The 23,108-nt window shown below is 43.9% G+C and overlaps 1 protein-coding gene across 1 annotated transcript in view; it reads right to left on the reverse strand.

Annotated features, from left to right (window-relative positions):
* LOC133273629 (uncharacterized) overlaps positions 1–23,108 on the reverse strand; it is a 41,455-nt gene that overhangs the window by 10,237 nt on the left and 8,110 nt on the right. The window contains exons 15-53 of the mRNA XM_061462018.1: positions 22,940–23,013; positions 22,115–22,202; positions 21,903–22,020; positions 21,437–21,560; positions 21,214–21,350; positions 20,854–21,109; positions 19,886–20,128; positions 19,522–19,698; positions 19,295–19,440; positions 19,118–19,208; positions 18,641–19,030; positions 18,368–18,494; positions 18,086–18,204; positions 17,438–17,634; positions 16,951–17,134; positions 16,699–16,864; positions 16,402–16,526; positions 15,936–16,244; positions 15,633–15,836; positions 15,238–15,363; positions 14,972–15,142; positions 14,781–14,885; positions 14,555–14,650; positions 13,842–13,993; positions 6,779–6,992; positions 6,546–6,689; positions 6,296–6,452; positions 4,640–4,667; positions 4,449–4,552; positions 4,147–4,259; positions 3,954–4,017; positions 3,764–3,862; positions 3,554–3,657; positions 3,095–3,233; positions 2,408–2,526; positions 2,163–2,312; positions 1,349–1,519; positions 429–738; positions 198–271 (exon numbers count right to left, since the gene is read on the reverse strand). Coding sequence (XP_061318002.1) covers positions 198–271; positions 429–738; positions 1,349–1,519; positions 2,163–2,312; positions 2,408–2,526; positions 3,095–3,233; positions 3,554–3,657; positions 3,764–3,862; positions 3,954–4,017; positions 4,147–4,259; positions 4,449–4,552; positions 4,640–4,667; positions 6,296–6,452; positions 6,546–6,689; positions 6,779–6,992; positions 13,842–13,993; positions 14,555–14,650; positions 14,781–14,885; positions 14,972–15,142; positions 15,238–15,363; positions 15,633–15,836; positions 15,936–16,244; positions 16,402–16,526; positions 16,699–16,864; positions 16,951–17,134; positions 17,438–17,634; positions 18,086–18,204; positions 18,368–18,494; positions 18,641–19,030; positions 19,118–19,208; positions 19,295–19,440; positions 19,522–19,698; positions 19,886–20,128; positions 20,854–21,109; positions 21,214–21,350; positions 21,437–21,560; positions 21,903–22,020; positions 22,115–22,202; positions 22,940–23,013 — 5,915 coding nt within the window. The remainder of the gene's footprint in view (positions 1–197; positions 272–428; positions 739–1,348; positions 1,520–2,162; positions 2,313–2,407; positions 2,527–3,094; positions 3,234–3,553; positions 3,658–3,763; positions 3,863–3,953; positions 4,018–4,146; positions 4,260–4,448; positions 4,553–4,639; positions 4,668–6,295; positions 6,453–6,545; positions 6,690–6,778; positions 6,993–13,841; positions 13,994–14,554; positions 14,651–14,780; positions 14,886–14,971; positions 15,143–15,237; positions 15,364–15,632; positions 15,837–15,935; positions 16,245–16,401; positions 16,527–16,698; positions 16,865–16,950; positions 17,135–17,437; positions 17,635–18,085; positions 18,205–18,367; positions 18,495–18,640; positions 19,031–19,117; positions 19,209–19,294; positions 19,441–19,521; positions 19,699–19,885; positions 20,129–20,853; positions 21,110–21,213; positions 21,351–21,436; positions 21,561–21,902; positions 22,021–22,114; positions 22,203–22,939; positions 23,014–23,108) is intronic.

A 23,108-nucleotide genomic window follows, 5' to 3' on the forward strand; every position in this document is an offset into this window, starting at 1 on the left:
CAATTGCCAAGCAAATTCCAGGAGGCTGACAATGTAATTCTGTCTCCTGAAATAAAAGAAAGTTCATACACATATTGGGGGAGAAGTTTTGTGGCATTCTAACAGCCTAATTCTCCTATTTCCAAAACTGAAATAGACTTTTCAGATTCAGAGTAAAAGATTTCCATCTTCAAAGACAAAATGAATTCTGTACATACCCGGAAAAGAGCTGAGACAGTCTGGAAAGAAGAGCCCTTCTTCTTGCCACCCTTCTTGCCACCACCACCAGCATCTGCAAAAGGAAGAACAACAACAACAAAATAATAAAAAATGGATTGTGCATACTGGAAACTACAGAATGCAAAACAGCATTGAATGTTCAGTGTTCACTGCCTTAATTCCATGTCAGCATTGTCTCATAATGAATGTACAATTTTCACAAAGCTGACCTGCATCTGCTCCACCATAGCTGGCAAAGAGTAAGGCCAGTGTCTTCAGGGATGACTTCTGGTACAACCCGATGACAGTTTCATTCAGAGGGTCTTTGTTCTTCTCAAGCCAGCCACTGATGTTGTAGTCCACTGTGCCAGCATAGTGCACCAGTGAGAAATGGGCCTCAGCCTTGCCTTTGGCAGGCTTTGGCTTCTGGAAGTTGTTGGACTTGCCCAGGTGCTGGTCATAGAGCTTGTTCTTGAAAGAGGTGTCAGTTGCCTTGGGGAACATGCACTCCTCTTCCAGGATGGAGAAGATGCCCATGGGCTGGAAAGTACCACAAGCAGCAGGAGAGAAAAATTGTAATGATGTGAAGCATGTTCTATGAATATCAAAGGTGTGAGCCTGTAGCTGGTAGCATCTCAGCCTGGATAAGGGCCTATGATTGTTAGGAGTTGTTCTCATCCAGGAAGCTTATTTCTGCCTTCCCTTGCCTTCCTGCAGCCTGTTTTCATGGAACTGGTAAGAACATCTGTTCAGTTCAGGTTAGAACTGGGAGTAGAAATGGAGGGAGAAGTGGTATACAGAAAAACTATTGGGACAATAGCCACAAGAGGTGCCGAATTTGGTTGTGGAGGAGTCCCAGTTTGAGTCTTCAGAGGAGAAAGGAAAGGGGAGCAATTCCAGTTTGTTTTAAGAAAGTCTGTTGGTGGGAATCCAGGCTACACTTTCCATGCCTGAAAACCAGGCAATGCAGGATTGATGGCACAGGTTTGCGTTTCCCAATTTCTATTCCCCAGATGAAAATACATTTCAGTGCAAACTATTTTGTTTACATGACACTGAATGTCTGGCTGTGAGGTCTTTCTGAGCTGAATCTGGCTCAGAGAAACCACAGAATTCCAATATACATTGCACACTTGTATGGAAAAGGTACCTTCTCAATGAGCTCAATGCAGGCAGCCAGGTCCATCCCAAAGTCAATGAACTCCCATTCAATTCCTTCCTTCTTGTACTCCTCTTGCTCCAGCACAAACATGTGGTGGTTGAAGAACTGTTGCAGTTTCTCATTGGTGAAGTTGATGCACAGCTGCTCAAAGCTGTTGAACTGCCCAAAGCAAGGAGAGGAACACAGGTTCTCAACATGTGGCAAACACCAAAAATATTTGCTAGCATAATCCTAGTGCTGTTTGAAGTTCCCCACATGAAACACCACTCCTAACTTTTACAGCATGTGTTTCCTTCTGTAACCTTAGCTGCATCTTCGTGTAGGTGTCTCAGCTCTCTGACCACCCAGCCAAGCATTTCTCTGCCCTTAGATCAACAACCTGGAGGTTTCTCTGCTGCGGCACAGACGTCCTAGCACCATCACTGCTTTCACAGCAGAGGAAACATGCTGTGAACTTTCCCAAAGCACTACTCTTTCCATAGCTTTTCCACACTTTTGGCCCACATCTGTGTGAGCCTGAGTCCTAGAGCTGTCTCTTTGTTTGCAGAGACAAAAACCTTTGCAAGCTCAAGGGCCTCTGAGATCATTTGTCAGAAAGCAGAGCTTTCTTCTATCTGATGGTAACGTTAGAATCCAAGTGCTGGGTAAATCCAGTTGAGGGTACTACTGTGACAGTGAAGTGGGAAGGGTTTCTAGAAAACTGCAGATGAGAATAAGCTTCTGATTCCTTTTAAAAAAGAAGTGTGTTTCTGAGTCCTCATGACTCCTCCCTTGACTATGGTGCCAAATCCTTGCTTCTTACATCAAAGATTTCAAAGCCGGCAATGTCCAGGACACCAATGAAGTACTGTCTGGGCTGCTTGGTATCCAGCTGTTGGTTGATGCGAACAACCATCCACAAGAACATCTTCTCAAAGACAGCTTTTGCCAGGGCACCAACTGCATTGTTCACCTACAGCAGAAAAGAAAGGACAGGAGTTACCCCCCAGTATCAATGAAGAATGCTTAAATATTTTTGAAGCCATTTTCAAACTATCCTCTATTTACCTGCTCAACAGTTTGACCTTTGGTCACGTATTCGTTCCCGACCTTGACTCTGGGGTAACACAGGGCTTTGAGCAACTCAGCTGAATTAAGTCCCATAAGGTAGGCAGCCTTGTCAGCCACTACAGGAGGAGAGAGATAAGTATTTGTCTTTGGACAATGGCTAGAATTTGGTTAATGTGAACAGCTCTGTTGTCCATGTTCTAGAAATGGAAAAGCAATGGCCTGGCTCATACAGATGGTCTGGGAAGGAATATTAATTCTAAAAGATGTCCTTCTTTGAAAGGAAGGTCAGGTATGGCTTGGATAGGAATAGTTTGAATATGAAAGTTCCCAGAAGGAACCCCAAAGCCTCTGGGAATACCTGAGGCATGGGGGGAGCACATTTCTGCGGAAAGTGGATTTCTGCATAGCAAAGAAAGCAGGATTTATTTCACAAAACCTGTGATTGCACATCATCGTGACCTAGTGGTTGAATGATTTAGAGAGAGAGTCTGTGTTCCTGCCCTAAGGCTGTGTGTGTTTGGGATGTACCATTGCATAAAATAAAGGTATTTCCCATGATCAGGGAAGCTTTTCTCCAGTGTTTTATGTGCTCTGGCCAAGAAAGGCCTGTCTTTGGAGGCCAACATGTGTTTCCTGCAAACAGAGAATTTCTTTGAACAAGTCAGTTGCTGAATCTACTGTTACCTTCAGTGCCATCAGGCTCTGCCTGCTCCTCTCGTTGTTTCTGCTTGAATTTCAGGTTGCCATAGTGCATGACAGCTCCCGTCAGTTTGTAGATGGCTGTCTTCTCATCAGCACTGAAGCCCAGGATGTCAATGGCACTCTGCAGTTGAAACAATGCAGCAAAAACATTACCTAACCTAACATTATTATATTAGGTTATATTATATATGTAGGTAATAAGTGATATTTTAGGCAATTGATTGATGGATTGATGGCTTTGCTTCATGAGAGAAGATATGGGATGTATTACATATATATAGGCAATATATATACTTAATTTACATTTATATAGAGGTAATATATTATTATATACTGTATATGTAATAAAGGTTTAGGTAATATAGGTATAGGTAGTAATACATAAGATTACCAAACTGAGATTAACAATCTCATTACAAATGTTTTCTTCATAGTACTTACGTCTGTAGCCATAAGCTCTTCCTGGTCATCAATACTGGGAACAGTGACCTCACCTTGACTCACGTAGTGAAAGTCATAAGGGTTGGTGGTAATGAGGAGCATGTCTGAAAACAGGAAGAAGCAAGACACAGGTTTAGTTTTGCCAACCAGGTAATAGAGGGAACTGTTTCTCAGCAATCATCCTTACAAAGTCATAGTGATCCTTCCTACCAATGAGCTCTGGCTTCTTGTTGGACATGATCTGATAGAATATGTGGTAGCTTCTTTCTGCCTTGAGCTGGAAAGTGACTCTGGACTTCTCCAGCAGATCTGCAAGGAAGGGAGAAAGATTCAGTCACAGGAAGGCATGCAGAGGTGGGAACTTAGGAAGGAAAGGGATAAGGCCAGGGGAGTGTCTTACAAGTTTCAATGTCAGCAGAAGCCAGTTTGCCTGTGGCCCCAAAGTGGATTCTGATGAACTTGCCCTGTAAGGACAAGCAGCAGTGTTTCAGTGTGGATGGGTTTTTTTCATGTCTCCTTTATGGAGAATACTGGTAGGGTCATCATGTGTTGTGTAATAAGAGGGAGAGATTTTGTCCAAAGCAACAACTTACAAAGCGTGAGGAGTTGTCATTCCTCACGGTCTTGGCATTTCCAAAGGCCTCCAGCAGTGGGTTGGCGCTGATGATTTGATCCTCAAGCGTTCCCTGCAGGATGATAATTGTTTCTGGTTAGCCTTCCAAAAATCATGTCAGGAACAAAGGAAAGTGTTGATTCATACTGCTATTTATTAAGTAATAATTTCATTCTCAAGCAATCCCTATAGGATGACAATTATTCAGTTACAGTGTTTAGTTGGCATCACAGTCACATGCCAAGCATTGGGTCTCTTCTTCCTGACTCACCTGCATTTTGCCTGATGGCTGATCTTCTTTCTTCTTCTCCCCGCTCGCTGCAATTGTTGCAAAGTACTGGATGACACGCTTCGTGTTCACAGTCTTCCCTGCTCCGGATTCTCCGCTGTGCAGGCAAAGAGAGAAGCAGGTCAGGAAGGAGGTCCCTGGCACCAGGGAGCCCCACAGGGACCGGGGCAGAGAATGTACATACGTGATCAGGATTGACTGGTTCTCACGATCTGTGAAGGAGGCAAAAACAAACATGCTGTCAGTGGCATCCTTGAGTAATACAGAACACAATGTGTGTAATGGATACATCACTGCTTTTTGAGAGCCTATGTTCTATATAGAGACAGCTGGAGTTATCATGTTTGTATTTATTCAATGTTCTTTTCACCTGTGGGGTGTTCATTTAAATTCCCTTCTTGGTCATTGAAATAGGACTTTTTTTTCTTGATTTACCTAATTCTCATAGTAATCGCTGAATGAATACTGATGCAGGAATGCCTGTTATTGCAAGAAGTGGAGGCTTATCTTCCTCTGTGAAGTTTTGTATAGATATTGGAAGATTTTGGCATGAAAGAACTCCATGTAGAATCCACAGAGATAAATACCACATTTCTTTTGTGTCTTTTTAAGGTTCCTGTAAGCATAACTATACATCAGTGAGTCCTCCAACAATTTAGGAATCCAAGATCAGTTTATACTTGTTTTCTTTTAATCAAAATGCTTTTTGGGATGTCTGATTAATTATTATGTGTAAGTAGTGAGGGGTTGTAGCCACTAACGCTGTGTCTAAAGAATTCTGATCTCTCCCTTAATTAAGTTATTTGTAGAAATGTAGAGATTTAATCAATGCTGGTAATCTTTAAACAAGATCTTTTTCTTCCTTTTTTCCTTTTCTTATGTTTCCTTTTCACCAGTGAATTTAAAGAATGGATTTCTGAGGTGGGAAAGAATGTGGGCTTTTCTTGTTTTCAGTAGTTTTTGTTCCAGTATGTTCCTGCTCATTATTTGTTTGTTTCTTTACAAGTCTGTTCTTTAAGGCACTAGTTAGTGCCTGAAGACGAGAAAGAAAGATAACAAATGTAAATAAAAATGCCAAGTGACTTGTTATACATGAACCTGATCCAGAGGTGGGAAAGGAGAAAAACAAACCCCATGCAAATTACCATTCTATTTTTATCCAATATTCAGTACTTTTTTAAACAGTCAATATAATTATTCTCTGATGTTCAGTTATGTCCTTGTGGAATCATCAAACATCTGTAGATGTGTGACCATAAAATCACTGATTCCCTTCGGTATACTGCAACTTTGGTGCACAGAATTCTAGACATTTCTGTTCAAGTAACTTTCATGTCTAAGAAGCAAATCTGTAATACAAGAGTAGGAACTAACAGCTAATTTGAAATGAAGGCATTTATCATTGTTTCCAGATGGTGCAACTTCTCTGTGATTTTGGCTGTTATTATTTCCCAAGAAGCTGAAAATATCAGAATAGCACCTGAAATCAAAATAAGTCTCCATGAAGCCAAAACAATAATTTTTTTAGGACAGATTAAATAATTTGTTCAGAGGTTTCTTAATATTTTCTGTCACATTTGGAGCAAATAAAATCTCATTTTGTTTCACCTAAGCAAATTAATTTTACCAATTATTCTTTAACTTTTTCAGTGCTCTTGTCTGCATGCTATCAATTAGAGTTTTAAAAATTATTTGGACAGAACTGGTTTTAATGCATAATATCAGCAACTGCTAAAATAAATTCATTACGGGCTCAAGCTGAGGTTTACAATAATTTTTTTTCCTTTTTTAAAAAACACCCAAATGTTATATCATGATGAAGATGCTGCCATTTTCTCACCAGTCAGCATGAACTGATAGGCGTTGTCAGAGATGGAGAAGATGTGTGGAGGGGCCTCCTGGCGCTTCTTGCCTCGGTAGGCCAACACCACCTCGGGGTTGTACACCGGCAGCCACTTGTAGGGGTTGACGGTGACACAGAAGAGACCCGAGTAGGTCTGTGGGGAAGGGAGACAGCACGTTGGCTTCCACTTAGGCTGGCAGAGCAGTTCCTCCCAGCTACCCAGAGGAAGACTGCTGCTGGTACTTACGTAGATCATCCAGGCTGCGTAACGCTCTTTGAGGTTGTACAGCACAGCGGGTTCATGGAGGTGGGTCATCATGGCCATGTCCTCGATTTTATCGTACTTGGGAGGGTTCATGGGAAAGACTTGGTCTTCCTTCACGGTCAGGGTCTGTCAGATGGAGAAAGAGATCGATGTATGTCAGCTTAAAGCGGACAGTAGGAATTACATACAGATTTTAATCTTAGATCTTTCCTCACCTCTCCGCCTTCAGTCTTGACAGTGACTTTCCCTGATTCTTTGCTCTGGACTGTCCCTTTCACAAAGGATTCCTTAGGATGCACCACAAAGACCGATGATTTGGCATCAAAAGGCCTGTTCTGGGCCTCAATTCTCTCCTTTTCTGATTTTCGGAGGTAAGGAGCCGCCTCCCCAAAGGCGGCCATCTCAGCGTCCGGAGACGACATGGCTGCACTTTATGCAGGAGTCACAGTCAGCAGAGTGTTCTGTAATTAAGAAGGTATGTTGAATCAGTGAGTGAACAGCTTTGTGTGGAAGAGGATATCTCTTTCACTTTGACCTATTCAAATATTTAAATAGGTACAAACAAGTCAAAAGTTGGATTTAAACTTCCCATTCTTAAAAATATTTGGATAGTTTTCTGAAATTGATCCTTAGATATCTCAGTATGTAACAAAGAAGAGCACTTCTTTAGTGCTGCAGTATTGTAGTACAGTTTAGCAGTATTATCTCAACTTTGTGAACTCTAGTGAATTTGGACACTGCCGTAAAAGAGATGTCATATTAAATAAGTCTGATTATTTTTTTTTAACATTACTTGAGAGTCTCTGAGAGACTTCATTGTCTGATAGCAAATAGTACGTTTTCACTGGAAAATTTACTTGATATGGATGTATCGTCTTCCATTATGATAGATATAAAAGTCATTACTGCTTTTTCTGCTTTTTAGAAATCTTAATCTTTTGGATTGTGTTACACAGATATCCGAGCTAATATGTAAGTTGAAGGTAAAAATGCTGCCTTCAAATCTACAAAATCATCACTGGTGATAGAGACAGTCCCTGATAGAAATGGATAGTCAAGGCTTAAAGGAAGTTAAATAGAATAAAAAGGTCTATGTTTTGCCCAGAAGTTCACAGAAGCCATACACTTACCTTGAAATTTTCTGCAAGACTGGGCACAGCACTCCAAAGGGACTTTTATAGAGTCTGGTATGCAGATGCTCAGGATGTTTCCTTTTCCTTCAAGCGAAATGTATTTTGGCAAACTACCTTTGGCAAAACATTGTCTGGCAAACTTAACTAATGGCATAATTGTCATTTGATTTGACTAGATATAATTAGAAATGTTTTACATCTTACCATTCCTGTGGATACATTTCCTATAAATAGTCTGACAGGATTATTAATAAGGGAATCTTGAATAGTCAAGGCACCTAAAGAACTTTGATGTAGAATTTATAGGTACCCCTACTGCCTTTACTGATAACCTAATCTTTGACCCAGACATTAAGCATTTTTGTACTGCAACTATTCCGGATGTAAAATGGGAATGATACAATATATCTTGTGCACATGGTCCTGTGAATATAGGGGGTGTCTTTACAGCATTAGAGAGGACAATTTCACAAATGACAAATCATGACCAAATGTCATTTTGTAATTCACTATATGTTATACTGAAAAAGAGAAAACCAAAAACATATTGTGGTCCAGGACTTCGACTGCAGTAGCATTAGATACTGAGGAATCCAAGAGACAGAAAGTCAGAATACAAGTTCAAGTTTGGACATGTAAGTCATGCTCAGAGTGTGAAAGGTGACTCCTTTGCTATAAAAAGAAATAAATATCTGTGTGAGCAAACCTGCACTTGGTTTTGGTTGGGTTTTTTTGGGGGGAGGGGGTCAAAAATTGAAAAATTCAAAATGTGCATACTGGAGGAATTGTTCACTGTTGCTGTAGTCAGTGCTAATTGATGTTAGGGAAAAGCCATACCTAGTCAAACAAACGAATCATACTCGGCACCAGAATAAATTATACTGCTTTTTTTTTCTAAAAACTTTCTGGTTTTAAAAGATTTAATGCTTTTGCTACAGAGCAGACCTAGACGAAAGGTGTATCATTTAATGACTAGCACTTTTATTAATGGGGAAGTTATTCATAGACATAGTTATTTCTGTTTCCCAACCTTGAGTAAAGATACTCTAAGGGTTAAGAGAGACAAATCTGCAAAAGTAACCTAGACCAGGGAATACCTTCAACCCCAAATATATGCATACTCAATAAATACTGTGATGTTTCTCGTTTCCTCTCACATAAACAATGTTAAGTGTTAATATGCATTAAACAGCTTAAGCCTGTGTTTCCAACATGCATGTGTCCACTGTCAGCATATATCAAGCAATGTCGTCAACCAACTCAGGAAGCAGGAGGTCCTCTAGCCCTTCACTACCTACAACTCCCCCACAAAATACCCATCTACCTAGACACAACTCTACACACAATAAATTTAACCCTTGTGGTCGTCTAATATTTGTAACGAGAGAAACAAAATGTATTACAGTCCAAATTCCTGCATAAAACATTTTTTGGAAGAGAAATGCAGGTCATGACAAAGAAACAAACATATTCTTTTTCTAAACATTTCTATTAAAGATAGATTAAATGCAATAATGCATTAGATACACAGCTGAGTAAGAAGAAATGTGTAATATTTGGTGCCTAGCACTAAAGTAACAAAGTTTATACGGCACTTCCACGTTTAGTACAGTTTTTATGAACATGATAGAGTGAAAAGTGCAAAGTAACGTGCTAAACAGCTTAAGCCTCACCTATGTGCCCATTGTTAGCATATATTAAGCAGTGTTGTCAACCAACTCAGGAAGCAGGAGGTCCTCTAGCCCTTCACTACCTACAACTCCCCCACAAAACACCCATCTACCTAGACACAACTCTATATACAATCACACACCCAGCGTACACTCCAAGATCTTTTCCACTCCGACACTCTCAGTCCAGCACTCCCATCCCATCACAATGTCTTATACCCATAATCACACAGATACAGCAATAAAAGCTATCAACACAGTGCTGCCTATATCAAGGCATTAGAGGCAGTCCTGTAACAATGCTGATACACTGAAAAAGAGGGAATTTGCCAGTATTCTTTGGAGGGTGACTGATCTAGTTGTAGGAAAAAGGCACTGGCACTTGAGCTGCTTTAAGCACTGTCAGTTCAAAACACACCTTTCTCCTGGTCATTGGCATTTTGGTTACTAAAAGAGCAAAGTGGATAAGGCTTGGGGAAGAGTACCAAGGTTGGGAAAATGATGCCTGTGATTCAAGGTAGTATTCAGCATCAAACACTGGCCTGTGCTTGAAGAGCTTGTTCTAAAGAGGGCTCTGGCACTGCAGCACCCACTTTTCTGGAGTTCAAAATCAAACACTCATCCATGGGCTCCCTGCACAGGGCATGGGGAGGCTGATGGAAGCACCCTGTACCCCTGATGTCTCTGAACAATCTCTGACTCCTGTGGTCATGGAGAAGTTAGATAATAGAATCATAGAACGGTTTGCGTTGGCAGGGGCATTGAAAAGATCATCTAATGCAACACCCCTGCTGTGAACAGGGATATCTTTGATTAGATCAGGTTGTTCAAAAGCCCCATCCAACCTGACCTGGAACACTTCCAACCATGGGGTATTCCCAAATTCTGAGGCCAACTTGTTCCCGTGTCTCACCAGCCTCACTTTAATGTCTCCCTTGTCCAAACAGAATCTACTCTCTTTAGTTTAAATCCTTTGCCCCTTGTTCTGTTCCTGCAAGTCCTCATAAAAAGCCTTTTTCCATCTCTCTTATATGCCTCCTTTCTGTACTAAATGGCCACAATATGGCCTCCTCAGAGGCCCAACTCTCTCAGCCTTTCTCCACAGGGGAGGTGTTCCAGTCCTTGGATCATTTTTGTTGCCCTCCTCTGCACCTGCTTGAGTGGGTCTTTGTCTTTCTTGTGCTGGACTCCCAGATCTGGACACAGTACTCCAACTGGAGTCTCATGAGAGCATCCCATCCACTAGCACTAGTGAGCAGCAGTTCTTTACTGTGAAGGTGGTGAGGCACTGAAACAGGTTGCCCAAGGAAGTTGTGAATGCTCCATCCCTGGCAGTGTTCAAGGCCAGGTTGGATGGAGTCTTGGGTGACATGATTTAGTGTGGTGTCTCTGCCCATGGCAGGAGGGTTGGAACTAGATGATCTTAAGGTCCTTTCCAACCCAAACCGTTTTATGATTCTATGATTCTGTGTCTGGGTGGTTAAAGTCTCCCATTAGGTTCAGGGTCTGTGAGAGTGATGCTTCCTGCAGTCAGAGAAAGAGCTCTTAATCAACCTTCTCCCTTTGATCAGGTGGCCTGGATGAAATACCAGCCACGCTTTCTTTTGTTGGCTTGGCTGCTAATTTTTACTTATAAGCTCTTAACCCAGCTCATAACTGTTCTTCAAATATAGCTCTATAAAAGCAATACATTTTTCACATAGACGGCAACCTGCCAACCTCTCCTTTCTTGCCTTACCCTTTTGTATGGTTTATAGACGTCAACCACAGTACTCCAGTTGTGCAATTCATCCAACCAAGTTTTAGTGATAGCAATCAGGTCATAGTTTTGCAGCTGGGCAGTAGCTACAAAGTCCTTCTGTTTATTTCCCATGCTGCATGTGCTGTTACAACGGCACTTCAGCTGGACTATTGGCCAAATTCCTTTAAATGTGTTCACCCAAATTCCCTTAAAACAATTCACAGGCGTTTCCCTGTGGAGCAACCAAAAGGCACAAAGTCTGTGCAGCCAAATGGGCCTGATTGAAAGAAGCTGATGTGCCTTTGGACAACAGTAACGTTTTCTTCCCATTCTGACATGCCTGTCATTTAGATGGAGATGCACCTAAATACAGTCAGCTACAAAGCACAGGTCAAACATTCTTTAGGCCTGCCCACTGGTTCTTTCTGTCACACTTTGCTTACTGGTGGCAGTTATGCCTGTGACCATCTGCCAGCAGGAAGCTGTCTGTTGGTCCTGCACACTGCAGGAGGGATATTGATTTGAACCAGCCAGTGGTCATGGCTGACAGACCTCAGATCTCAGCTAGTCCTCTGAGGACTGACAGCAGACTATTCCTTGACCTGCACCACACAGTTTTTGTTCCCAGCCAATGCGGGCTTTTCCCCCAGCTGCTGCTGAAACCATTGTTTCACATGGTACACATGCTGTTAAGTTCAATAATTAACACATCCCTGGTAAAGTAACAAGCCATCCCAGAAACATCAAAGGCCAGGATGGAGTCAAACCCTCTCCTCAGCTGTTTTCAATTGCCTCTGTGAGATAACAACTGAACTTCTGCTAAGTTCTAACTTCTGCTTCAACTCTTCTGCTAAGCCCAGGATGGGATAGAGCTTGAGGTTCTGGTAGATGACCTTGAAAAAATCAGTCTCTGTGGGATTTGCAGCATGTTGGTGTTGTTAACAGCCATGCTGTTTGGATTAACAGAGCATGCCTGTAGGGATCAGTGTGTCCTGAGTTATGTGACATGGAAGATCTAGCTTGAAGCTAGAGCATAGCAAGGCAGGCTTGATAGACAACAGAAGAGGCAGCTACAGCAGAGGTAAGATGTCAGTATGTCATCAAAGCATCCACCGTTCTTTCCTTCTTTTCTTCTGTCCTCCCAGATTTTTTTGTTTCACAGAGCAGATTTACTATCCACAGGCCTAATGGGATGGTGTCTCTCATGGGTGATATGGCAGTTCTTAGGTGAAAAAACTAAGATATGGTAAACTACTATTTTATAAGGGGTAAGGACTGCATTTGATTATCAGGGAACCCAGGGTGCTATAAGGTGAAGCAAAAGTATTTCATGCATGACAGAGACAAATCATGTTAGAAAACATACACTGTAAGAAGTGCAGCTTTCAAATCGTGTTGTCACTTATGTTGCAGTTATTTGTTAAGCATGCTGAGAGAAATGTCACCAGACCCAACAGGCAGTCTGACAAGGAATGCCCAGCCTCCACTCCAGCAGTGTTTCTTCAGACAGCAGTCCTCTGTGTAAAAGAACTCCTCCCAGGAATGCTAGCCCTGGCTGAACAGAAATGCCAGCACCCTGATCCTTTGGAGGGAAACTCCTCTTCCCTGACCCTCTGCTAAGACACAGCTGAGTGCTGGAGCCTACAAATGGTACACACACACTTTCTCATTAAAAAGCCAGTCTTTTCTGCTGATGGGCATTGACTCGTGGAATTAAACACAAGGAGTGCTTTCTCCACACCTAGCATACTATGCCTGCTCCACTTAGGTGTTTGTGGATTTTCTGGTTGAGATGCATCCCATCTCAGGATAGCCATGAAGAGACCAGGATGGCCTTTAGCCATCTCCTCCTCCTGCTTCTCTGCTCAGGGACCAACTTCTGCAGATCTTTCCTGACCTCACAGCAGGGAAAAGGGGAAGGAATGCATTTTTCCTTTAGGGAGTTTATTCACAGCTTTTTCTATTGGTCTTCTCTTTCTAGTGAGAACATTCTTACTTGGCTTCCTGTAGCCTGAAAAGACTGTCTCGGTGGAGAAGGACAAGATTGACTGGAAAGGTAAACAGAGTAGCTGGTAGGACATACCTGCCATTTGAAGTTGGGCTGTACTTGAATGAGTGCCCTATTTGCACAGTTATTGAGATACCTTTTACTTCTAAGCTAAGATACCTGGAAGCAATCATTGCTGGGCAGTGGGTCCTGGCTGAGAAGGTGGTCTTCTGAATGCTCTTTCCATCACCCACTAAAGCAATTGGAGGGCTCCTGCTACAGGGCAGTTGAGGAGACAATCAGGCCTCTTTGGTAATGACAGGGAAGGAAATCAGACAGAAATGAAGATAGGATGGTAATGTGACACCAGATAGTCAGCAGCCATCATGTCAGGGTGTTCTAAAAGCACTTGCATACCCTTGTCCTGAGGAGATTTTCTGCTCACATCACCAAAGGCTCCTGGGGACACACGTTTCTCTTCATGAGGCTTGTGTTTGTTCAAGTGAAAGTTTAATACAAGTAATAGGGACATTATATGAGCTCTAGTCAGGCAGACTTGGGAAAATGCATCTCATATGCTCTCCAGTTCAAATAAAAATTGCTCATGGTCTGTATGTAGCAGATTTTGTGTTCTTTAAACTCTAGACATTCACACATTGGCATGGTTGCTAAGTATGGGAGAAAGTGACTGAGATGTTCACATTTTGTGCAGCCCTCAGGCACTTTGCTGCCTCATGACAGCCTCACTCTTCCTCTTCTATCTTCTTGCCATGAAACTCCCGGCTCTTGGCTCGGAGCTTGTTGACCTGGGACTCTGCAATGTCAGCCCGCTCCTCAGCTTCCTCCAGCTCGTGCTGGATCTTGCGGAACTTGGAGAGGTTGACATTGGACAGCTCCTCCTGTGTGGGGAGAGGGAGTTGGTGGTGAGCAGACCTTGCAGAGCTGCGGCTCTTCTGCAGAAAGGCACGTACTTCCATCCCTCATGCACGACATAAAAAAGTTACACAGACCTCCTCATCCTCCCTTATTCAGGACCCAACTGTAACATACTTCACCAGCACCATGTCACACTTGAGAAAAAACTTCATCACTTGATCTTGTCATCTGTTTACTCCTTCTACCACTTATTCATTCTCAAATATCAGTGTGATTAATTATATGGACAAAGATCCTGAAGCTTTCTGGTATTGATTACTAGCAGAGATTAATGAATTCAGTGGCACCTGAGATCGTTTAGTCTGACCTGCTGTGTAACACAGGCTGCAGAACTTCCCTCAGTTCATCCCTCACTACTCCAGGATGCCCAGAAATCAGAAAGACCTCCTGACAGGAAACCAAATGGCATGGCCAAGACTGGCGTGTCTTGGCAGCTTCTTTCATACCCCTATCCTGGTAGTCACAATCATGGCAATGAGCCTGCTGCCCCAGTGGAAGGTGCCTGTTCTTCAGGCAATACTTACAGACTCCTCTGCTTGTCTCTTGTAGGATTTCACTTTCATTTGCAGCTTGTCCACCAGATCCTGCAGCCTCAGAATATTCTTCCGGTCTTCCTCAGTCTAGAGTGGTTGGTAAGCAGGAAAGAGAATGAATTATTGGTTCTTCATCATGTGAGCTTAAGAAATCCCTTTGGGGATGGTGTGTACAAAATGGGACTTGCTGTGAGAGCAAGGACACCACCTGCCTTACCTGGTAGGTCAGCTCCTTCACCCTCCTCTCATACTTGCGCACACCCTTCACGGCTTCAGCGCTGCGCTTCTGCTCAGCATCAACCTCCCCTTCCAGCTCCCGCACCTGCAATCACAAGCCCATCTTTGGAGCTTCCCTGCTATCTCTCCAAGGCACATGCTCACTCTTGCACAAACACCAGCCCTACGCACTCTGGCCTCCAGCTTCTGGATTTGCTTCTTGCCTCCCTTCAGTGCCAACTGCTCAGCCTCATCCAGACGGAGCTGCAGGTCCTTCACCGTCTGGTCCAGGTTCTTCTTCATCCTCTCCAGGTGGGCGCTGGTGTCCTGCTCCTTCTTCAGCTCTTCTGCCATCATGGCCGCCTGAAGAGAGCAAAGGGTCAAAGCCATTTTGGGGCTGGAGACATTTTTGGGGAGAATACATCCACCATCAGCAATGAAAGGAGCCCCCAACTCACATCTGTGATGGCCTTCTTGGCCTTCTCTTCAGCATTGCGGGCTTCCTGGATGGTATCTTCCATCTCACCCTGAATTTGCACAATGTCTGTTTCTAGCTTCTTCTTGGTGTTGATCAAGCTGGTGTTCTGTAGCACAGAAAAGACACAAGTTGTACTTTTAGAACTAATGCCTCCATATCACTTGCTTAACGTGCAATTATTGCTTAGGAAAGTCTTTAATGCATGAGTCATCTTTGGAGCCATAGCATCAAACAGCACCAGCAGGTGGCTGGCTGCAAACGCTTTAACACAGCATGTTGCTTTAAGAGATTGCATAGTAATCACTTTCAATGTCTAGCGACCACATTCTGAGCTGACCCTTGCTGATGGGATTAATTTCCAGCAGAGTGCCTGACCTGGGTATGGAGGAGCTGCACACGTTCAGTGGCATCCAGAAGCTCCTGCTCAGCCAATTTCCTGGACCGCTCCGTCTGCTCCAGGGCTGCCCGTAGCTCCTCAACTTCAGCCTGCAACAAGTTTGCTCTGCGCTCCACCATGGCCACCTGCTCCTTCAGGTCCTCCTGTGTCCTCAGAGCATCATCCAAGTGTATTTGAGTATCCTGTAAAAGAGGCAACAGAAATTACGAGGTGGAAGTGTGAGCTTGGGTGTCAAGAATGTCAGGGATGTCGTATCTCTTTTGTAGCATTGCTGAACGGACCTTGAGCACTCCCTGAGTGTTTCTCAGGTTCTTCTGTGCCTCAGCAGCCACTCGGTTGGCATGGCTGAGCTGGATCTCCATTTCATTCAGGTCTCCCTCCATTTTCTTCTTCAGACGCAAGGCTTCGTTCCTGCTCCTGATCTCAGCATCCAGGGTGCTCTGCATGGACTCCACAATTCTGAGGTGGTTTCTCTTCAGCTGGTCAATTTCCTCATCTTTCTCTGCTACCTTCCTGTCAATCTCAGACTTGACCTGGTTGAGCTCAAGCTGGAGACGCAGGATCTTCCCCTCTTCATGTTCTAGGGAGGCCTGGAGAAGTCAGCAGGAACAGTGACTTAACTGCTGCTTCTTTTCTAAGTAATATTTTTCGCAGCACTTCCCAAATGAAAGCTTGCTTTCCTGCCATCTCTGCAGATAACTGTTACCATACGTTCAAACTGGACACAATTATTAGCTCTGTGTGTACCTCAGCTTCCTCCAGTGAGGCTTGGAGCTCAGATTTCTCCTGCTCAATCTGCTTCTTGACTTTCTCCAGCTCATGAATTGCTTTCCCTCCCTCAGCAATCTGCTCCGTGAGGTCAGAAATCTCCTCTGTGGGAACAAGGACCAATGGCATGGTCAGGCACAGAGCAGAATGGGAAGGGCCCTCACACACCAACGTGACAGGCACCTTTGCCCACGTGCAAGCACAGACCCATGTGAAGCGGTGGGTACTGGTGGGTGCTGAGAAAGCCCTGCCAGGAGCAGAGGGCCAGGCACTTACGCTGCAAGTTCTTGTTCTCGCGCTTCAGCGTTTCCAGGTGGTCCAAGGACTCCTCATAGGCATTCTTCATCTTAAACAGCTCCGTGCTGAGAGAGCGGGCCTCCTTCTGGGAGGCTTCCAGCTCAGCCTGTGTTTCCTCATACTTCTGCTTCCATTCTGCCAGGATCTGTGGAGAAAGGGGGTGTCAGTATGGATGTGACAATCAGGACAGGATGCTCCGTCCATGATTCCCCAGTCTGGAGCCTGTAAGACCTTGTCAAAGTTCTTCTGCTTCTTATCCAGAGCGGCACAGGCAGCATTTGATCTCTCCACATCAATCATCAGGTCCTCCACTTCATTCTGCAGCCTCTGCTTTGTCTTTTCTAGGGAGGCACATTTGGCATTGACAGCTTCAACATGTTCCTCTGCATCCTGCAGGCGCTGTGCCAGCTTCTTCCTGCAATGCGGTAAGTACAGCTGCAGGTTAGAGGTAAAGGGTTTGCCACAGCTCTGTCCCAGCACCTACTGATTATTAGGCCTGTCTTAACCATTCTAGCCATGAAAAAAACATTTCTTCTTCCAAACTTTTCCACAGGACACTTTTTCTTTCTCTCTCTCTTTCTCTCTCTGCCCTCTATCACAAAGACACTACATGCCAGCCTTTTTTTCGTCCCTTGTCCAAACCCAGTTTCAGAGACTTTCATCTCCCTGCAGAGTCCCAGTGTTCTCCAGTTCTCTCTATATCCCACTTGCCACGTACTTGGCCTCCTCCAGCTCCTCCGTGCGCTGAATAGCGTCCGTCTCGTATTTGGTTCTCCACTGGGCCACTTCGCTGTTGGCCTTGGACAGGGCACGCTGCAGCTCCCCCTTGGCTTCCTGCTCCTCCTCATACTGTTCGCGGAGCAAGTCACAGTCGTGTCGAGCAGACTGCAAGGCATGGGCCAGTGCGTTCTTGGCCTGTGGGGAATTGGGCTTTGTAACTGGAATGTCCCTTGACAGTGAAATTGAGAGTGAAATTAGAACACAATTCTAATAAGGCAATGCAAAGCTGCCAGCTGATGAAGCCTACAGTGATATGGTCAGGAGGATCAGCATGTGTCAGTGAGAGTTACTCTGGGGACAGAAAACTGCTGTTTCTGTAAATGTTTAGACCTAAGACAGGACGACTCCTGTCTTACAGACTATCGTCAGAACCTCACGAGAGCCTTGTGGATGACTTCCTCCAGCATCAAAATCATTATGCTTCAATCCCTCTCTAGCTTAGGGGTTGAGGTATATTCATTACTGGTGTTCCCTCTGGTATTCCATGTGTTTGGAGAAAGAATACTGAACCAGTCTTGGATCAGACAGCGTTCTCCAGTTGCTTCTGAGGGTGATGAAGTTTGTGGACACACGGGTACTTCCATACCTTAATTTCTTCCTCTAGATGCCTCTTGAGTTCCTCAATCTGTTGGGTAAATCCTTGTTTGCCCCTGGACAACTGAGAAATCAGGGAATCTTTTTCCTCCACTTGGCGTGAATATTCACCTTGGAAGGGTGAATTGAAAGAAGGTAACTGGAGTGTTCGCAACAGGACAGTTTCTGACTGTGAACCCATGTGACCAAGAGCGGCCTGAGAGCTAACACCAGTTGTCACATCTCACCCCTTGATGTCCTCCCATTGTACCTCAGGAATGAAGATGCCCCTTACCTGATTCTGTCTGCAGCCGAGCTCTTTGAGTATTGAGGTCATTGATCATGCGCTGGTTCTGCTCCTCCTTAGTTTTAAGCTCGCTCAGCTGGTCTTCCAGGGTGCGGCACATCTTCTCCAGATTTGCCTAGAGAGGAAACACAAAGAGGGACCGGTGCTGAACACCTGGACTCTTCCTGATTCTCACAGTAGGTAACATTTTTTCATGAGAATGTCATGGTAGTAGCAGCCTACACCTTGTCACTGTGAGCATGTTCTACTGCAATTGTGTACCTTGGCTTTGGAGACAGACTCCATGTTACTGGCCAGGTCATCAATCTCCATCTTCAGCTCGCTCTTCTCCTTCTCCAGCTTCTGCTTCACTCGCTGCAGGTTGTCGATCTGCTCCCCAAGCTCAGCGGTGCTGTCCGCGTGCTTCTTGCGCAGGGCAGCAGCCGTGGCTTCGTGCTGTAGCGTGGCCTCTTCGAGGTCACGACGCATCTTCTGGAACTCGGCCTCACGCTTCTTGTTCATCTCGATCTGAGCTGCTGTAGCCCCTCCTGCTTCTTCCAGGCGCTCGCTGATCTCCTCCAGCTCCCTCGAGAGGTCAGACCGATGCTTCTCTGCTTTTGCCCGAGAGGTTCGCTCTGCCTCAATTTCCTCCTCCAGTTCCTCAATACGAGCCTGGAGAACGTCAGGGACCATTCACACCCGTGTCCTCCTCTTACCTGACCTGAGGTTTTGTGAGAGGGGCAAGGAACAGAGACTTGCCTGCAGCTCCTTGATCTTCTTCTGTAATTGCATACCCAGGGCTTGTTCATCCTCAATTTTGCTCTGGATCTGGCTGATTTCAAAGTCTTTCCTTTGGGCAAAGAAAACTGTGTTGGAGCTGAAAGAAAAAAGACAAGCACAGAAGACCAGCACCCACATGCTCCACACCACACTTACTTCTTGAGTTTCTCATCCAGCTGCTGCTTATCGTTTTCCAAATCCATGATGCTGTCCTGGGCCAGCTTCAGGTCGCCTTCGAGTTTCCTCTTGGCTCTTTCAAGGTCCATGCGCAGTTTCTTCTCTTGCTCCAGGGACCCTTCAAGCTAAAGGAAAGACCATCAGTGTTCTGTTGGTAGTGTCTGATTGTTAACAGCTTTAATCTTCTCATATGCATCTTTACTTACATCGTCCACTTGCTGCTCCAGCTTGGTTTTAGCTTTGGTGAGTGTATTGACTTTGTCCTCTTCTGCCTGCAGGTCATCCAGTGTCTGCTGATGGGCCTCTTGGAGGGCTTTCTTCTCTTTTGTCAGCTTGGCAATAGTCTCATCCAGGGCTGCCATCTCCTCTGTGAGGTTTTTCACCTACAAATATAAGCATGCAGTGAAATGTTCACTTTGCAGTACTTAGACAGGGGTCGCATTATTCCTTTTGCTACTCAAGTGAGGGCCAGCTAAGATCTTCCAAAGCTAACATGTCCTCGGTAGCAGGCTCTTTTGTTTCAAGAAGCAATGATTTTTTGATTCCTTATGTGATTCCCTGTGTGTGTACCTTGTTTTCAGTGGCATGCTTTTCCTTCTCCACTTTGGCCAACGTTAACTCAAGGTCATCAATATCTTTCTTCAGCTCTGAACATTCATCCTCCAGTTTCCTCTTCTTGGCTGTCAGCTCCGCATTCAGTTCCTCCTCATCCTCTGCCCTTTCAGTCACCTCCTTAATTTTGGCTTCCAGCTGGATTTTGGTTTTGATGAGCTGGTCACATCTCTCCTCAGCATCAGCCAAACTGTCTGCTTCCTGGTGGGGAGACACAGGTTTTTGTGGATTGTAATGTTTCACCCCTTTGTCTTTTCTATTGCTAAGTAGGCATGTGTTAAAATGGGGGCTGAACCTGGCCTCCAACTTCAGCAAGTGGAAGATCTTTCCAGGAGGCCACTGGGAAACCTTGTCATCTGGTAACAACATTGATTCCAAATCTTTTGTGTCTCTGATAAATGCCTCAGATAAAGTGGAGCTGACAAAGTAATCTAGAATCTTTTAACATTTGGTGAGTACAGGTTTTGTGAGAATGCAGAAAGTGGTGTTTTGTTTACTGCCAAGGACCTCTCATTTTCTGAGTCTGCATGACAGTATTGATGTTTCTGAAACCAATCAAGGCTTTCTGGTGTAGCTCTAAGTAGGAAAAGTGGGTTCTTCTCAGGCTTGTTTTGACACTATTAGGCAGATACACTGTCTTGAACATCGAGTAGATGGAGAAGATACTTCCCTTCCAAATGAGAGATTTCTGCTCTGGATTACATGCTGGAAAGTCTTATATGACCTTGTCTTCAGACAGGCTGCCATGAGTCGCAACATGCCCCTGCCAGTGCCAGTTTACTCCACATTAGAGTGCCTTATAGTGTGTGATTTAGACTGTTTCCTACTGCACATTAGTCATCTCTCTGCAAACCTCTGCTTAGGGTCAGCAGCATTCTCAGTGTGTGTCATTCTTTTCTTCAGGACAAGTGAATAGCGATACTCACCGCCTGTACTTGGAGCTGCAGGTCATTTTTCTCCTGCAGCAGGGCCACCATTTTTTCTTCCAGCTCCTTCCTCTTTGCCTCAGACTTTGCAAGTTCTTCCTTGGTTTTCTCAAACTCTTGTTTCATGTTGGCCATCTCTTTCTCAGATTCTGCACTCTTCAGCAAGGGCTTGATCTTAAAGAATAGCTTCATCCATGGCCAGTGCTTCACATTCATGAATGCACGAACGTTGTACTGGATACAGAAGATTGAGTCCCTGAAAAAAGATTCACACACCTATTACATACTCTGCGGATTGTGAATTTAGTCTCAATTGGCCATGTACTATGAAAACATGACAAGTGACTGAGAAATGTCTACCTCCTCTCCACCATTTTCCGGTACTCCACCCTCATGAGGAAGCCCCTGCACCTGGCCTGTGTCATGGTCATAATTTCTGCTAGTTTCTCATCTCTCATTTCCTCAAGCAGACCTATCAGCCCAGCTTTGAAGAACACCTAAAGAAAGGGAATATTGTAGTATGTTCGCCTCAGGTGGTGTATAATACAGGCACAGTGTATTTGAATGCAGGACTTGTTCCTACCTTGGTGTGACCAAATCTGTACTGGGTGTGGTCCACATCAATGGAACCAAGAAGCTTCTCTGAAGCCTTCTTGCTGTCCATGAACTGACCATCTGGAATAGCACTTGCATTAAGCACTCTGTATCTGTAGGGGAAAGCAGAACATGATTACATCAACAGTGTTAAAACCACCACTGCGTCTGAACCCCCCAGTCTTCTCAGCAATGCCTGTCTCGGTAAAGTCGTATCTCACGGTTCATTCTTTCAAGACAGTGTAATTGAACTTTTCATAATGTTAACTTGGTTAAGTCAGGAGAATGCTCACCTTCAAGATAAAATCATAAACTCACAATAAAACATCTTTTCTACATATGTCCTTTCAAAGTGTAATATACTTTGAATATATAAAGAATATACTTTCAAGTATATCATGATACTCAGGCTCTTCACCTTGGTCTGAATGGGCAGAAAGGTGGAGCACTCTTACCTTTGTTTGAAGTCAGCATACAGGACTCTGCTGGGAAATCCTTTCCTGCAAATCCTGATGCCTTCCAGCACACCGTTACAGCGCAGCTGATGCAGCACCAGCTCATGTTCCATGGCACCTAATAAAGACCACAGTTAGTGACTACCATGCTGCTTGACACTCAGGAGGAGTATTTCTGTGGCTTGTGTTTTCTTTCTATTGAATCCCCTTACCAGGTGTTTTTGTTTCATTTGGGATGATGCATCGTACAAAATGGGGGTGAGTGCTCCGTAGATTTGTCATCAGCTTGTTTAAATTCTCCTGTGAGATTATAATGTAAAGTTTAGATCAACAAGTGGGAGACCTGCTTCCCTGCAGCTGCATGTGTTTAATCCCAGAAAGGGGTTAATAACTTGTCAGATTTAAATGTGATAGCAAAATTTCCATAGTACTGTACAGAATCTTATGCAGTCATCCATGGAAATGTAATGGTTTCTGCGCCATAGTAATTTATAAATTACAAAAACTGGGACAGAATTGTTTTGATACCCTGAGACTCATGGCTTTGAAAGTCATGAGAAATTTCATATGGTTCTCTCCTCAATCTGTAAAATTAGACTTTTCTAGGTGATTATCTTAAAGAAAAACTGGTTTTTTTAAAACTGCTACATTACTTATGAATCATGCTTGGCAGTAGGCTTGAAAGCATGCAGAAGTCCACAGTCACTATTTGGTTAAACATTCTGAACACTGTGCTACAGCTGAAAGAAACTAACCTATTTCAATGTTACACTTACCTTAAAAAATAGAGATGCATGAAAAAAGATGTGAATGACAAGATCCTTAAACATTTAAAAGAGTTTTTGTTTATCTGTATTATTGAAAGAACATAATTCCCATGTAGACAAAAATAAGAACCTACTCCATCGTTAAAATAAAAAATTACCTATAGTACATGATCTTCATCCTCTTGCAATAGGACTTATAATACCACTATGCACATTTCAATTCCGCTTTATTCAAGTCAAAAGACAAAAATGGATGAAATCAGTACATACCCGGAAAAGAGCTGAGACAGTCTGGAAAGAAGAGCCCTTCTTCTTGCCACCCTTCTTGCCACCACCACCAGCATCTGCAAAAGGAAGAACAACAAAAAATAATAATAAAAAATGGATTGTGCATACTGGAAACTACAGAATGCAAAACAGCATTGAATGTTCAGTGTTC

The sequence above is a fragment of the Pezoporus flaviventris genome, unplaced genomic scaffold (genome assembly GCF_033815535.1).
Source record: "Pezoporus flaviventris isolate CSIRO_AGI_PZ_B2104156 unplaced genomic scaffold, CSIRO_AGI_Pfla_v1 ptg000034l, whole genome shotgun sequence".
NCBI classification, from domain to species: Eukaryota; Metazoa; Chordata; class Aves; order Psittaciformes; family Psittacidae; genus Pezoporus; species Pezoporus flaviventris.